Below are 17327 nucleotides of genomic sequence, written 5' to 3'. Positions count from 1 at the left end.
TTGACATTATGCCAATGAGCTCTCTTTTACAGTGTACTTTGTGTTTAAAGTTGGAACAGAGTGGAACCAAACAAAGGCGTGGAGAGACTGAGGAACCACCACGGGCTGACACAAGGTCCAGTGAAAAAACAGAAGAGGAAAAAGTTACAGCTTTCACCGTATGTCCAAACAGCTTGATGCAATAAGTCCTTAAAATAATTTAGTCAGTGAAATTGTGTTTTGTATATTAGTTAGTTTTAGCCAAGGGTGGGTAGTAACACGTTACGTTTACTCCTATACATTTACTTGAGTAACTATTTGAGAAAAATGTATGTCTAAGAGACACCAACAGTGGCTCTACCAGTTTCATCAATGAGACGTAATCATATGAGTCCATTATACCAATCAGACTCAAGCTAAGCCATTCAATGATCATGCCGGCCTGTCCAATCACGTGGCGTCTTTAAATCAAAGTAAAAAATAAGTATTTGACACAGAGTGCCACAGTCAACATGGCTCGAAAGGGCAGGTTGTAACCTCTCTCCTAGTTTTTATTTGGCACCAATTGACCACGGAAAACCGGAGATGTTATCCTTTTAGTTTCATAATAGAAAATATGCTTTTCTCCACTAGAGGGCACTCATGCTCTAAAAGTTCATATAGATAACTTAGTACTGAGAAAATAAAAATACAAACATCGTAAGCAGTTGCTCACAATGTTACTCATTACTTGAGTTTTCACCAAATACTTTTTTACTTGTACTTGAGCAGATTTTTTTTGGATGACTACTTTTATTTCAGTAATATTATTTTGAAGTAATGCTACTTTTACTTGAGTAAAATTTTTTGGCTGCTTTACCCACCTCTGCTCATAGTAACAGTTAAAAAATAATTACCGCATTTTTCGGACTATAAGTCGCAGTTTTTTTCATAGTTTGGCAGAGGGTGCGTCTTATACTCTGGAGCGACTTATTTGTGATTATTTACGGTCAGGTCGGGTCAGGCTGACTTCTCTCCTGCTAACTTTTTTTAAATAAATATATATTCATACATTTACTGTATACTAAAACAATGTACGGATGTTAAATAAAATAAACAATTTGGATAAAACAGAGAAGGCGCTGTGCATGCCTGCACACATGAACGCAGTGGATCTCTTTTCAATCTTTCCCTCCCGCGCCTTGGCGCCCTCCGCGAGCATCCTGGTATTCCCTTTTCGATATGGAGCAGCTATAGGAATGAAAAACAAACAACTGCGGTAGGAGTGGGATATGAAAAGGATTCAAATTGATTGTTGAAGATGCTGTACGGAAACCTGTGTCGGCTTCGCTGAATGTAAACCAATGTGGCGCTTTGGTCTCATACAAGAAATATATTCAACAAACTTTTCCAGCGTTATTTCGTTGTGTAAATGCATTCATAATGATCATAAAAATATTTAGACTATTTAAACATTGAGAAAATGTTTTTTTTCATCCAACTCGAGGAGATTAAAATAAATGTTAAATCCACTATCCGCCTGTTAGAACAGACGCGCAAATATAAAGACATGTTTATTCAATATTAATTTTACAGTCTTGTTTGACTGGGAGAATTCTTTACAAATTAATAAAATGCCAAAGTAAAGTAAAGTTAAAAAAAAAAAAAAATCAAGAAAGCAACTTATGTCCTGTAATTCCTTCAGCCTGCATAAACAGAGAAGTTTCATCATGATTAGTCTCGAATAGCTGGTTATTTTATCTTGATGCAAAAAGTGAAAAACAAACGAAATACTTCAGTACATAGTGAAAATACTATTTCTTTCCTTGCAGCATGTCAACAATCAAAAACAAGGAACCAAGAGGGAGTCTGGTGACATGAGGATAATCACTGAAAGATGCAAGCTCTCTAGTACTTCAATGGAAAGCCTCTATAGTCGACAAAGTTCCTCAAGTAAGAACCTTGATCTCAAAAATAGTGGCAACAAATATAATGAAATAAATGATTATATTCTCATTTATTTTTTATTTCATAATACTTATTTTTCTCATAAACACCTTTTACATTCCTTGAAAAACTAATTCAAAATATTTGGGATCTCCAATTCGGGGAACTAAAAACAGTCTGGTTTTGTGTTTCCCAGGTGGAGTCACTAGTGATTGTTCCAGTAACCGAGGCAGTCTAAGGCTGGAGGATGAGTTCTTTTGCACAAGACAGTTCTGTGGTCGCGCAAGAGTACATACAGAGTTTACGCCAAGTCCGTATGACACAGAATCTCTCACACTCAAGGTATTTTACTATGGGAAGTACTTTACTAAAAAGGTCTTTCCACACTTGCGCGAGCCTTATGTGAAAGGTTCTGGCGTCAACATGAAAAGAAGGCGGCACCCTGCTTGCCATGCATTACCAAATTTAGAAATGCTTACATAACTGCAACCCCCAAAGTAGTCATGTTGAATGTTTACAAAACCATTCTGGTGTCGTAATGGGATGGCCTACCATCAAGACCAAATTCATTTGTTCAAATTCAACTGTCAGAACGACAATCTCTATTATCAAAATGCAAATAAACCTCAGGGTTACACGCAGAGAACGTTTAACAGTATAAGGCTATGCTATCAGGCACAGTGGGCCTTATATATGAATCAATATTGAGCCGCAACAGACCTCGCAGCAGCTCTAAGCGCAGCGCCATCTAATGGATGCATAAAGTAACCACAGCCTCTAATGTCGCGTCTATTCTGTGCGCCTGATAATGTGGTGTGCCTTATATATGGAAAAAGTTAAAATAGGCCATTCATTGAAGGCACGCCTTGTAGTGCGGAAAATACGGTAATTTAATTTCATACAGCAGAATTTGTGCGAAAGTGAACATTAGACACCACAGCAAATGGTCAAATCCAAGTTAGCACCCTCGTGGATTGTCATGAAGTGAAATAAATTTCCTCCATGTGTGATTTTAAGTTAGTTATTGTCTCGATAATCTATGTCCAAGAGTCTATTAATTTACATATTTAAATGTGTTTTTATTCATTATTTGACAATGTAAACACACTCTGTGTTAGGATACGGGGTGAGGGGGGGATCCCTATCCCAGTACAGCAGGGAAACTAAGCCAATAGGGGTAGTGCATGGTGGGACGAAATGTGCCGCGACTATGAGGCTCGTCTCTCCACAAACTATGACTTGAGGCGCGTTTTGTTTGGACAAAACCAAGAAATGATGACCAGCCAGAATGAATGAAGCTGCGCTGGCAGGATGGACGACGTAACTGCTTCAGAAAGTGGTTCGATGGTTTGTCTGGCATTGCAAATGAAATACAGACTGCAGTATAAAGCGTCCGCAAAACACAATGACGACCGTTTATCAACTCATGTTTGGGGCTGTGAAAGAATATCTAAAGCGAGTGAAATACTTTCCCAAATTAAAAGCAACTATTTAAAGCCAAACACTGTGAGAAAGCTATATTTCAAAATCAAAATGAATAACACATTGTCCTTCTAGCACTAGTGGCCGATTGTTCACTTAGGAACACAAAAACATTCATATCATTTTCATAAACAAATAGCCAAAGAGTTCTCAACACTGTTGACCTCTTGGGTATTAAAGTGATCCTTGATCTTTATGACAAGTGATTCTTAAAAGATAAATGTTAGTATGAGTTATATTAATTTGATATTAAAACCCCTCCTAATGTTTTCGTTTTAATGAAATTTGTAAAATTATATAAGTGATAGGTCGCCATTCTTGTTACGTCGCAGTGCGTGACGTCACAGGGCCCGTTGCCGAGCTTTCAGCGTGTCACTCTTAGCTACCCCAAAATGTCGTCGGTTCTGGCCTTCCAATTTGAACCAGAACGGAAAAGTGAAGAGCAGGACAGCACGCAGCATGGCTGACTGTCCTCATTAAATTCGTCATCTGAGGGGAACAAATCCTGGAATCGAGTGTAATCCATGTCTTGTACATTAGAACTCGTGGTAGGTAGGATACGTGAATAAAAGTAACAAAAGGGGGAGAAGCTTCCACTTATGCACATTTATTCACAAAAAAAAACAATATTTCCACCTTGACCACTTGTCACTCGGGAGCACAGCGGTACGCACACACGCGTTGCCAGATGAACTCCAACATAAAAGTAAGGTCCGTGTCAGAGTCACTATCGTCACTTTAGCATGCCATAGTGCTTTAATTATTTGGTATGATTTGGGGAAACTCCCACGAAGAATAGTCAACAAAAGAGATAACAATAGTAATCCAAATCCGGGTTTTTTCACTCACTCGAAGATCCAGGAAGTAGACCGATCCCATGGCACTGTTGCAGCCGCAATCAGGCCGTTGAATCCATAAAATAGACTGCTCCAAAAAGTCGTTGTGGGACCGTCGAATCCAGAAAATAGACAGATGCGAAACCAATATTGCAGCCGCGGTGGGACCGTCGGATCCAGAAAATAGACAGATCTCTTACTTGACTAAGGATCCAGGAAAAATGTTCGGGCGCCAGTTGTAACGCGTGGTAGGTAGGATATGTGCTTACAGGGACGAAAAAGGGGAGAAGCTTCCACTTATGCACATTTATTCACAAAAAATAATAATTCAACCTTGACCACTCACGTCACTCCCCTTGTTTCAATTTGACTGGAAATTGCATCCAAAAGCAGCACATCGTGGCATTTTACTTTGCGAGTTTATGCAGCAATACGCAATTGTTGTATACGCTACACATTTGGAAACATCCCATTTACGTCATCACTGCGAGCCCCCAAAACATGGTGCCAACTATCTTTCAAAATGTGTACTAAATATTATAAAATATTTCCATTGATTTAACATTTTATGTGTTTCTAAGAACAATTGTGGTTTATTACAGCCTACATGTATTTATGGTAGAGGATCACTTTAAGACTACTTGATTGCACCCTAGAGTAAATGGACCATCATTAAACTTTGAACCATGTGTAAACCAATTTGCTGCATAGCTTCAATAAGCTTTATATGGCCATCATTAGATAGCAAGTATGAACTAAAACTGTTCATTTACAAATGTCAAACAAAAGAAAAAGACAAAACATAAGGAGTCGAAGTAACTAATTTGAAGCAACTAGACAGACAGACCTGGGGCTAGATGACACGGACATTAAAAAAGAAAGAAAGAAATGGCTTGACACAACAGCAATAACAACCTGACAAAAACTACACAAAAACTGACAACTTATATAGACAGACAGGGGGTAACGAGACAATGAGAAACAGGTGGGTGACACAAGACGCAGCCGATTGGTCGACAAACAAGGAGCAGTCACCACAGATGAAATGGGCGATCACAAGAACAAGAAACACCTAGTGGCTGTTTACATGGTGACGCTCCAAGAATACAACAAATTTCATGTTTGCATTTACATGATTCCGTCTTGGTTTCGTCTCCATTCGAACGATGTCACAATTCCACATGAAAAAGATGTTGTATACATGCCAGGCTCTAAAAGGCAGTGCAGTTTTACAAGGCGACAGCCATTGATGCGCTTCCGAGACAACAACCTCCTCAGCCTGGAAGACAACATACTGCCCACTCGAACCACGTGGCAGTGGTGGATGAAGTACTCCATTGTTTAATTACAGTGGGGCAAATAAGTATTTAGTCAACCACCAATCGTGCAAGTTCTCCAACTTGAAAAGATTAGAGAGGCCTGTAATTGTCAACATGGGTAAGGTAAACCTCAACCATGAGAGACAGAATGTGGAAAAAATAACCAGAAAATTACAGTTTGATTTTTTAAAAATTTATTTCCAAATTAGAGTGGAAAATAAGTATTAAGTCACCTACAAACAAACAAGATTTCAAGCAAGAAAATGGAAGACATACAAGACCACTGATAATCTCCCTCGATCTGGGGCTCCATGCAAGATCTCACCCCGTGGCGTCAAAATGATAACAAGAACAGTGAGCAAAAATCCCACAACCACACGGGGGGACCTACTGAATGACCTACAGAGAGCTGGTACCACAGTAACAAAGGCTACTATCAGTAACACAAATCCTGCACTGCCAGACGTGTCCCCCTGCTGAAGAAAGTACACGTCCAGGCCCGTCTGCGGTTCGCTAGAGAGCATTTGGATGATCCAGAAGAGGACTGGGAGAATGTGTTATGGTCAGATGAAACCAAAATAGAACTTTTTGGGTAGAAACACAGGTTCTCATGTTTGGAGGAGAAAGAATACTGAATTCCATCCGAAGAACACCATACCCACTGTGAAGCATGGGGATGGAAACATCATGCTTTGAGGCTGTTTTTCTGAAAGGGACCAGGACGACTGATCTGTGAAAAGGAAAGAATGAATGGGGCCATGTATCGAGAGATTTTGAGTGAAAATCTCCTTTCATCAGCACGGGCATTGAAGATGAGACGTGGCTGGGTCTTTCAGCATGACAATGATCCCAAACACATAGCCAGGGCAACAAAGGAGTGGCTTTGTAAGAAGCATTTCAAGGTCCTGGAGTGGCCTAGCCAGTCTCCAGATCTCAACCCCGTACAAAATCTGTGGAGGGAGTTGAAAGTCCGTGTTGCCCAATGACAGCCCCAAAGCATCACTGCTCTCGAGGAGATCTGCATCGAGGAATGGGCCAAAATACCAGCAACAGTGTGTGACAAGCTTGTGAAGAATTACAGAAAACGTTTGGCCTCTGTTATTGCCAACAAAGGGTACATAACAAAGTATTGAGATGAACTTTTGGTATTGACCAAATACTTATTTTCCACCATGATTTGCAAATAAAGTCTTTAAAAATCAAACAATGTGATTTTCTTTTTTTTTTCTTTTTTTTTTTCCACATTCTGTCTCTCATGGTTGAGGTTTACCCATTTTGACAATTACAAGCCTCTCTAATATTTTCAAGTGGGAGAATTTGCACAATTAGTGGTTGACTAAATACTTATTTGCCCCACTGTAAGCAAAAGTACAGATACAGGTAAAGGTGCAAAAAATACTTAAGTAAAAGTCCAAATATCTAAAAAACCTAAAACATTAAGATTTAACATTTCACTAAGTCACCAAAGCCTATTACAGAGTTCCTACAGGTTTCCTCCAGTTTAAGACTTTTTAAGACCTAATGAAAACCATTTTTTAAAAACTGCACAGTCATATGGACAAAGGAAAACATAATTCGTGAATTTGTGTAAATTTATTTCTCAAAAGTGGGAATGTGAAATGAGTGCAGAATGTAAGAATGCAGCGTATTGAATAGGCTTCTCATGCGACACCACCACATTGCAGACACAGACCACAGGCCAAGTAGAGGCATTCTCGTTAGCATTAGCATTTAGTGTGGCGAGTGTCGTCTTAAACTCACGGGCAACAACAACACTTCAGCTTTCATGGTTGCTGTGGACCCAAACGATGTGCGTAGATCCACTCTCGCAAATCCACTAGCAATCGTAGCTGGGCTGGGATGCAGGGGGGCTGCAGCACTAGCAGCTAGTTGGCTAGTGTTAGCTGCTGTCGCGTCGCTTACATTAGCACATTGCTGGCTTGCTTTAGCTTCTGTCTCTTCAGGCTCATGAGCAGCTGGCTGTCTTATACAGGCAGACTGAACAATGCCAGAAAAGGAGGGAGTTTGTTTCTTTCCTCTCATGGAGGTTATGTGCTTGGACAATTTAGCATGGGACTGTAGCTAGGGTTGCCACCTGTCCCTTAAAATAAGGAACAATTCGAAATTGGGAATTAAATGTTGCGTTCCGTATTGAACTAATATGGAATATAAATGAATAGATACATTTCTATGCATTTTAGGAATTTTTGGGATGTCCCTTTTTTTCTCTGCCTGTACAGCTTTGGGCGCGAAGGGGTGTCCTGTATTTCTTATTTCTGAAAGGTGGCAACCCTGACTCTAGCGCTTTCATGCCCATTGTAACCAGCTGAATCTTTTTTTGCATACGACGCAAAAAGCCTCGAACACACTGCCATCCACTTGTTTGAGCCAAGGCGAAAGGATTGTGTACTCAACCACGCTTCATTGAATTTACATTTCCCTATCTCTCTAATAAGAAATGTATGGCTAGGTATAAAAAACAAAATCTGTGTAGTGTAGAGCATGACATTTTGTCAGGACTCTCGTCATGACACGGGATTCACGCGGGAATCCCGCGGGACGGGATTTTGACCAGGGGTTGCGTTGTGTTCTCAATGACTGGCTCCTCGGCTCCGTTTATTTATTTAGGCTAAGTTATTTAATCAAAATGACAAATGACACTTTTGAGGAGATATGAGACAGGGAGAAGTTACATACATCATCAATTTTAAGAACCAGATATGAAAATTCAATACTTTTTCAAGACTTTTTAAGGTATTATTTCCAAATTCATAAATTCAATGCTTTTAAGAGTTTTCAAGACCTGCGGGAACCCTGGTATTAAAATTGTCATGCTGTCATTAGCAAGACAAAAAAACTGTCAATCGTGGCCATTCACATAAATAACTTCTAATTCAGGTTGGTGATGTGATTAACATCATCCACAAGCGCCCCATGGGAATATGGACTGGGATGTTGAATGACCAAGTAGGCAACTTCAAATTCATCTATGTGGATGAGTTAACAGGAGGTCCTGAGGCATACAAGGAAGCACAAAGCCACGGAGCAAAACAAAAATGTAAATCGACTGTCCATGAAGTGTTGAAGCATCTAAGTTTAGAGGTATTATTTTATTCATTTTTTCATAGCAAAAATATTTCCATTTTATATCTCAATGTTCTTTGTTGACTAGAACTTCTTCACTTATACTGCCAGGAATATTCATGCTCTTTGGAGCAGAATGGTTACCAAACAGTAGATGACTTGATGAGGCTAAAGGAGCATCACCTGACAAAACTTAAAGTGACTGATCCAGTGCACAGGCGTCGTCTGCTCGCGGCTGTTGAGTCCTTTCAACAACTGAGCTGTGAGTATTGTGGGAACTCAGAAAAGGTCAAACAATGAGTTGTATGTATTTTGTGACCTGATCAGCTTTAGAGCGGACCCTCATGGTACGATACAGAAATTAATTACAGTAAATCCGAAACAAATTATTATAACAATATATTTGAGAGAAAAAGCATGTTATTTTGCCTCATTCAAATCTTAATATCTGAACATTTAAATATGTAAATTAAATTGCAATCAGATTCGTAAATGAATGGCTTCTGGTTTTTGAAATGTAAATAAACCAATCTATTGTGATAAAACAACAAAATTGCAATAACTGCATTAACCATCAAAGTAAAGTCTAACTGTAACTGTAGTCTTGAAACAAATCTGAATAAGGAAAAACATTGCAAAAAAATAATGCAAACTGGTTACACTAAAAAGAGTAGCTGAGATTTGTCATGACAGAACATCGCTTCAATGATATCTGGCGCCATCTAGCATCGTGAATGGGGAGAGTAGCTGAGATCTATCATGACAGAACATCGCTTCACTGATATCTGGCACCATCTAGCGTCGTGAACGGGTATAATGTCTAGACCGCGAATATAAGACGACCCCCTCTTTTTCAGTGTTATTTCAATGCAAAAAACACCGTCTTATATACGGGCCAATACGGTAATTCAAGGCATGCTTTAAGACAAGTTTCTGGGCTGTCACTGAGAAACATGGCGTTTGAGCTTCCTCCAAAGATTTTCTATTGGGTTTAGGTCTGGAGACTGGCTAAGCCCCTCTAGAAGCTTGATATGCTTTTTACGAAGCCACTCCTTGGTAATTCTGGATGTCTGCTTCGGGCCATTGTCAAGTTGGAAGATCCATTTTCAATGCTCTAACTAAGGGAAGGAAGTCATTCCCCAAAAATCTCATAATACTAGTGTATGGCCCTGGTCATCCTCTCCTTAACACAGTGCAGTCGTCTAGTCCCATACGCAGAAAAACACCCTCAAAGCATGATGCTACCATCCCATGCTTCACAGTAGGCATGGTGTTCTTGGGACGGTACTCATCATCCTTCTTCCATCAAACACTATGAGTGGAATTAAGACCAAAAAGTTCGCTTTTGATCTCATATGACCACATGACTTTCTCCTATGACTCCTATGGATCATCCAATGGTCATAGGAAAACCTGCCTGGACATGTGCTAGTTTAAGCAGGGGAACCTTCCGTACCATGCATTATTTTAAATCATGATGTCTTAGTGTATTACCAACAGTAACCTTGGAAATGTTGGTCCCAGCTCCTTTGTGGGCATTGACCAGCTCCCCCTGTGTAGTTCTTGGCTGGTTTCTCTCCATTCATAGGATCATTGAGACCCTAAGAGGTAGATCTTGCATGGAGCCCCAGTCCGATGGAGATTGACAGTCATGTTTAGTTTTATCCATTTTCAAATAATTGATCCAACGGTGGATCTATTATCACCAAACTGCTTTGCAATTGCACTGTAACCCTGTCCAGTCTTGTACGGGTCTACAATCCTGTCTCTGGTGTCTTTGGACAGCTCTTAGGTCTTGACTATGTTAGGAATTGGAGTCTTCTTGATTGTATGGGGTGGACAGGTGTTTATGCAGCTAACTGCCTCAAACAGGTCAAAAAGTTAGACTCAAAAAGTACACCTCTGCTAATTGGTTGGACTTTTTAAAGGTGACTAGCAGCTCTTTGAGGCTCAAAATTCTAGCTAATATAGACAGGTGTTCAAACACTTATTTGTAGCAGTATATCACAAATAAGTTGTTAAAAAAATCATATACTGTAATTTGTAATTATTTTTCTTTAGATTGTCTCTCATAGAGGACAAGCACCTACCATAAAAATTTCAAACCCGCCCATCATTTCTAAGTGGGAGAACATGCAAAATCTCAGGGTGATCAAATACCCTTTTTCTTCACTGTACATCTCATCAAAGACTAACTAAAAATGATAGTAAAGCAGTAGATACCTGAAAAACCATGCATGTTAAGTCTGTAACATCTTAGTCAAGTTTTTCGTTTAGATTGTTGAATGGTCACAGAAGGGTTTATTTGGGAAAAGGAAGACAGGTATGTAAGGAAAGCAGTTTTAAATTCTTGAAAGTTTATGTATAGTAGGAGTGGAGGAATGGAACCTGGAGTGCAACTTCTGGTTTTTGACGTTTCTAGTCCTAGTGGCTTTTGAATAGTAAAAAGCGCCATCTGCTGTTAGGGAGAGGATTTCTGGCAGCCCTATATCATCTGGGCTGGGTCCAATGTAATTAGTGAATTCAAATTGGGAAAAATGAAATAATTTGAATTTGTGTGGCGTAACGTTCACCCGCTTGTCTATGCCAAGTCTTTGACAGTCTGCAATACGTGCTCTTCTCTTCAACATAGCCAATTGTCACATGGAGGAGCCAAATCAAGAGGCCAAGACCCCGGGCGAGAACACGAAAGCTGATTTGAATAACTGCGCAAGAGACTCGGGCTGCCACATGCCATCTGACATCACCAACGGCAGAGAGGAGGACACAGACCTTCCCTTTCCTTGTGGAACCCCTGAACCAGCAAAGACGATGATTTCATGAAATGATCGATTGCTTTTTTAGGTGCTCGACGCTCGTGTCCACAGATCAAATCTTTATACTGTAATCACTCGCCTAAACAATGCACAGGGGCAAGCACATGTTGAGCTTTGAGTATTAATTCCACCAGTTTACTCCAGCGAATGTAAGATTTTGGTTTTCACGAATAAAATGATTGTGGGAAAGTTATCAAGAGTGTCAAAATCATCTTTTGCTGGCCATATTGTAGTTATGGTTTTCTTCGAAGGTCCTATATATGTGACAACCTACGTACTGAATATAAATTAGGATGGTGTCATCTTAATACCAGGGCTGTCAAAATTATCGCGTTAACGGGCGTTAATTAATTTTTTAAATTAATCACGTTAAAATATTTGACGCAATTAACGGAGATGGCCCGCTCAGACAGATTTAAATGACAGTGCTGTGAAACGCTCACTTGTTGTGTCTATGGAGTTTTGCCGCTCTCTGCTGGTGCTTAAGTGTGACTGATTTTATAGGCTTCAGCATCCATGAGCATTGTGTAAGTAATTATTGACATCAACAATGGCGGGCTGCTGGTTTATTTTTTTGATTGAACATTTTACAAATTTTATTAAAACGAAAACATTAAGAGGGGTTTTAACATAAAATTTCTATAACTTGTACTAACATAAGAACTACGAGTCTTTCTATCCATGGATCGCTTTAACAGAATGTTAATAATGTTAATGCCATCTTGTTGATTTATTGTTATAATAAACAAATACAGTCCTTATGTACCGTATGTCTAATGTATATATCCATCTTGTGCCTTATCTTTCCATTCCAACAATAATTTACAGAAAAATACTACTTAATACCAATACACACCAAATTGAGTGATACCCACAGCACCTGTTTTTTTTTTTTTTTTAACTGTGGGACAGAAGGTGGGTACTAACGCGTTACATGTACTTCATTACATTTACCTGACTAACTTGAGAAAACCGTACTTCTAAGAGTACTTTTACAAAGCCATATTTTTTACATTTACTTCAGTAAATTTGAGAAGAAACACTACTCTTACTCTGCTACTTTGGGCTACACTTTTGTTACATTTTTCCTCTTTATTCCAGTTATTAGATTTTACTTTTTTCCCAGCAATGCCAACAGTAGCTCTATCAGTTTCACCAATGAGACATCGCAACAATTATCACGATTCCATTATACCAATCAGACTCAAGCTTGCTGTTCTATGACCACGCCGGCCGGTTCAATCACATGGCGTCTTTAAAGCACCGTAAAAAATTAAGCACTTAAAATAGAGCGCTGCCCTCAACATGACTCAAAAGCGCGGATTGTAACCTCTCTCCCAGTTTTTAGCTGGCACCGATTGACCATGGAAAACCGGAGATATCCTTTTAATTTCATAATAAGAACTATGAAGGAACTACAGGTAGTCCCCGGGTTACGAAGGAGTTCTGTTCCTACGCTAGCAACGTATCCCAAATTTACGCTACAGTCGGAATAAACCGTTTAAAATGTCAAAATAACTATCCAAAAAATCCAAAAGCATTGAATTTTGTTTAGTGGTGGAGGATACACTGCCCTCTGGTGGCAGAGTTGGGTCTGACTGTTGTTCAATAATGCTTCCATACAGTTGCCTGGCATGGCCAGACTGTTCTCCCTGTATTTTTCAAACACTGAGAGAATATTCTGGGACCCAGCGCATTAATGGCCTCTCGAGCAAGTACAAAATCAATCGTCAAATCAGATTCATTTATTTGCGTGACGTGTTCTTAACGAGCAACGTCATTCTTCCACATCGGAAATCGTCTCCACGACAACAGAGATGGCGAGCAGGAGAGCCGAGAATATGTTCCAATCCACGGTAAAATCAGTTATAAATGACCAAAAACATCGACACAAGTCATTGACAAATGTCTGTCTCGCGCTAGCCATGTTGAATAAACCCCGATCTCCTCGTATGTTTACTTCCGCGCGCAAGTCCCTCATTGCGTTTCTAACGTCACATCCGCCCGTCGCTGATTGGTCCACTCCGCTGTCTGTTTGCTGTGGCCTGCCCCGCCTTGGAAATTTTATCCGCTTAATGGTGGCCAGACTCAATAGCTGGAACAGCGGTTAGTCTGGAGTACCAGGCTATCCATACAGGAGTACTCAGACATATCACATGGATAAAGGATAGCTGCGCTCTGGTTTGCGCACACATAAGGCTGTAAGTTGCTTCAGCTAATATATGTTTGTGTATGCATTTGTAATTAAGTTTAGAGCTACAGTTTGTGAAGTTACGTGTCGGCGATTTGCTATGCGAGTTGTAAATACGTTAGCATTTGTAGCATTTAAGGTAGGTGAATTTTGTGATGCTAATTAGGCTAATTTAATCTACTAATGCACATACTGATCAGACTAGATGGACGTTTAAACACTAATCATTTTGTGTCGAGTGTTTTATTGTTAAAATACGTGTCATTTTGAACAGATGTGTACATATGCGTGTTACAGCTTTACAAATTGTCAAAAGTAAAGGAAGTAAAAAGCTGTAAAAAACCCAATTGTGTTGTTTGCTGTCTGTCAAGATGAACAACTTCACGTTTAGTGAGGACAGAATAAGTCATGTTAATAAAGTATAGTAAAAAATAAGATACATTGTGGTACAATTAGGTACTGTTTGTGGAAAAAAAAAAAGATCGGAGACAAAATGGCGGATGAGACTCTGACGTCGTGGTCGAAATCGCGTAAGTCAAGTATGTCGTAGCCCGTGGACTACCTGTGTTCACTATTCAAACTAGGTACTATTTTCTCCACTAGAAGGAACTCATGCTCTTTGGACGAATGATGCTTCAGTTCTGCAGATATTTTTTTTCTCTCGCCGGAATTCAATTTTCAATATTATTTATTTTTTTATTTCTTTGACTTAATACGGTTATGTAATAGAATACAGTATAATAATACATTAATATAGATAACTTTGTGCTGAGAAAAAAAATTGTTTGAAAAAACAAATCACATGACATATCATAAGCGGTTACTCACAATGTTACCCATCACTTGAGTATTCTTTATACTTTCTTACTTGAGTACATTTTTTGAATGACTACTCTTACTTGAGTAATATTATTTTGAAGTAACACTACCCTTACTTGAGTAAAGGTTTTGGCTACTCTACCCACCTCTGGTTGTGGTATTTAATAAAAGAACTGAACTGAGATGGGTTGGCAGAGAATGAGTTAATGAGTCTCAATCTTTAAGTGACATAATAAGAAAACAAAATCCTTTATTATCATACTAATGACCAGAATCTTTCCTAAACATATGACTCATATATCAGTTTCACAAAAGGCAGCCACGTGAAAGATCTCACTACTCAATTTCTTCAAAACACTGTGGTATGGCAGAAAAGAGGCAGTAATATCAACCAACAACAAGACTATGCAAAAAATTAGTCTCAAAATTTTGTATACTATGATCTATTACAAGCGCAATATATGAATGCATGAAATTTAAACTGATAATCCTTTCAGGATGAAAAAACAAATCCTTTTTACAGTCACACAGTCAATTTGCTAAAACACCAAAGTTAATGAAAAAGACAAATATAATACATTCCGATATATATATATATATATATATATATATATATATATATATATATATATATATATATTCTCAAATTTAAGTAATTTTGCTTGAAATCATGGCTACTGTCAATTTTGAAAAATTATTCCAAGAGATTGCCTGCAATATACTATACTGTATGTGTATTACAGACTTTCCATCAACAATAGTCCACCCACAGTCATAGAAAACACTTGTAAAAATTAAAAAGTGTACACACAATAGTCAGCTAACACCCCGTTTGTTCCTTGTGAAATGATGGTCTCAGGTCTCCATGACAATATCTTGCGTTGCCATTCTTGGGAAACAGTGACAGCTCCTCTGTACTACTTAGCCCATTGTTAAGTTCTGGAAAAACAGAAATTACATGATTTTTGAAGCGGGCAGTGGTGGATGAAGTACTCACTTTTTTACTTACTTAAGTAAAAGTACCGATACAGGTGCAAAAATTACTTAAGTAAAAGCACAAGTATCTAAGAAAATAAAATACTCAAGTAAAAATACAAAAGTACTTAAACAAAACTCCAAAACTTGGTTTAATGGCAGATTGCAAGAAACTATCAGGTGCATACTGCCACCTAATGTACAAGAGTGTGGTGGTTTTTATTGGTCAATATCTTGTTCAACTGCCTAATCTTGCTTGCACTCATGTTGCTGCCTGTAGTGCTCAGTTACAGTACAGTTACGCGGAGCTTATTGATTGCGCCGCAGGCATGAAAAGAAAACAAACTAAAGTAACGTGTAACGCAGGCGACAATTTTGAAAAGTAGTGGAGTAAAAAGTACAGATACCATTCTACCACTGGAAGGCCGCATGGTAAACATTAGTCTTGCATTTAATTCTGCTGCTGAAGTGAACGCGTCAGTCTAGAGTGATTGTTGAGACTTTAGCAGCCATCAATTATTGTATTTACTCGGGATGTCCCCAATCCAATCACATGATTGGAAATCGGTCTGATCTGGCCATTTTTCAGAGGATCGGAATCTGGTGAAAAGGATCGGGTTTTCAATTTTGAAAAAAAAAAAAAAGATATATACAGTGGTACCTCTACATACAAAGTTAAGTCATTCCAGAAACTTGTTTGTAAGTCGAAATGGTCGTATGTCAAGGAGGATTTTTCCATAAGAAAACATTATATTTCCATTAATTCGTTCCACAGCCCGGAAACCTACACTAAATCCTATTAAATACTGCTGGTACTATTACATATGGCAATTACACAGAGAAAAACACATAAATTAATAATAAAAACTGGAATAATAAAATAATAATAATTCCTGTAATGATGTAACAAATCGGGTTCTAATGTGTTGGATGTTTTTTGCTGTACCTGAACGCACCGCGTGGCTGACGTGACGGTAAAATAGAGAGTGTGGTTCCATTTTACTTTCTCTTCTAATGTTGTGTTGTTTCCGTCAACTGGAGCGTACAGTAGGCGTGTTGTGTTGCACAAGTTCTGAAATAAATCGCGCAAAAGCGCCGTGGTTCTCAGTTCGCGGGGTCCCTCGCCCCCCGGCGAGCCCGCCGATCTTGGCGGACTGGGGCTTCTTCCCCGGCGGCTTTCAGGCAGGCTCTCCAGCAATTAGAAGCCACGCGGCTTCTTCCCCAGCGGCTTTCAGGGTGGCTCCCCTCTGTGGCCGGCTGCTGAGAGCTGGCCCTCACCTTCATTGCGCCTCGGGGTTTCGTCGCTGGGAGGACCCTGCGGGTAAGCGTCACCTTTTTACCTTCACCACCTGCACTAACCTTGTTGGAACCCGTGTTGATTTTTCTCACAAGAAAATTCGACGTGCACCTGTCTGTGGCGCTGTCATGTTGTATTTCGAGCATGTCGTAGGATGTAGAAACCAGTGGCGAGTCGAATTTTACATCGGATGTTGAAAAGATCTTGTGTTGAAGCGATCGTATGTCGAGGTACCACTGTATGTATATTTTTAAGGGCTAAAAAGTAAGAAAATAATCTAGAAATACAATGACATTGCAAAAAGAAACAAAAATACCGTATTAGCCCGAATATAAGTCGGCCCTGATTATAAGACGACCCTCTCTTTTTCAAGACTCAAATTTGAAAAAGACTTTTTGAACACCAAATTAATTATTATACAGAAAATAATTACAGTACATCCGAAACAAATGATTATAACAATATATTTGAGAGAAAAAGCATGTTATTTTGCCTTATTCAAATCTTAATATCTGAACATTTAAATATGTAAACTAAAGTGCAATCACATTGTAAATATGTAAATAAACCAATCTATTGTGATAAAACAACAAAATTGCGATA

The 17327-nt window shown here is 39.1% G+C and overlaps 2 protein-coding genes across 5 annotated transcripts in view; one reads left to right on the top strand and one right to left on the bottom strand.

Annotated features, from left to right (window-relative positions):
• The window catches only part of samsn1b (SAM domain, SH3 domain and nuclear localisation signals 1b), a 36498-nt gene extending 24626 nt beyond the window's left edge, over positions 1–11872 (top strand). For both annotated transcript variants that reach the window (XM_057821696.1, XM_057821695.1), the window contains exons 10-15: positions 51–158; positions 1791–1911; positions 2102–2247; positions 8441–8644; positions 8738–8888; positions 11259–11872. In XM_057821696.1, coding sequence (XP_057677679.1) covers positions 51–158; positions 1791–1911; positions 2102–2247; positions 8441–8644; positions 8738–8888; positions 11259–11449 — 921 coding nt within the window. In that variant the 3' untranslated portion in view covers positions 11450–11872. The remainder of the gene's footprint in view (positions 1–50; positions 159–1790; positions 1912–2101; positions 2248–8440; positions 8645–8737; positions 8889–11258) is intronic.
• A 3227-nt stretch (positions 11873–15099) lies between these two features.
• gdpd5a (glycerophosphodiester phosphodiesterase domain containing 5a) overlaps positions 15100–17327 on the bottom strand; it is a 42110-nt gene continuing 39882 nt past the window's right edge. For all 3 annotated transcript variants that reach the window (XM_057821470.1, XM_057821472.1, XM_057821471.1), the window contains one exon: positions 15100–15391. In XM_057821470.1, coding sequence (XP_057677453.1) covers positions 15273–15391 — 119 coding nt within the window. In that variant the 3' untranslated portion in view covers positions 15100–15272. The remainder of the gene's footprint in view (positions 15392–17327) is intronic.

The sequence above is a fragment of the Corythoichthys intestinalis genome, chromosome 18, assembly GCF_030265065.1.
Source record: "Corythoichthys intestinalis isolate RoL2023-P3 chromosome 18, ASM3026506v1, whole genome shotgun sequence".
NCBI lineage: Eukaryota > Metazoa > Chordata > Actinopteri > Syngnathiformes > Syngnathidae > Corythoichthys > Corythoichthys intestinalis.
Note: the sequence above shows the minus strand (reverse complement) of the source record. Positions and strands in the feature narration are given on the sequence as shown.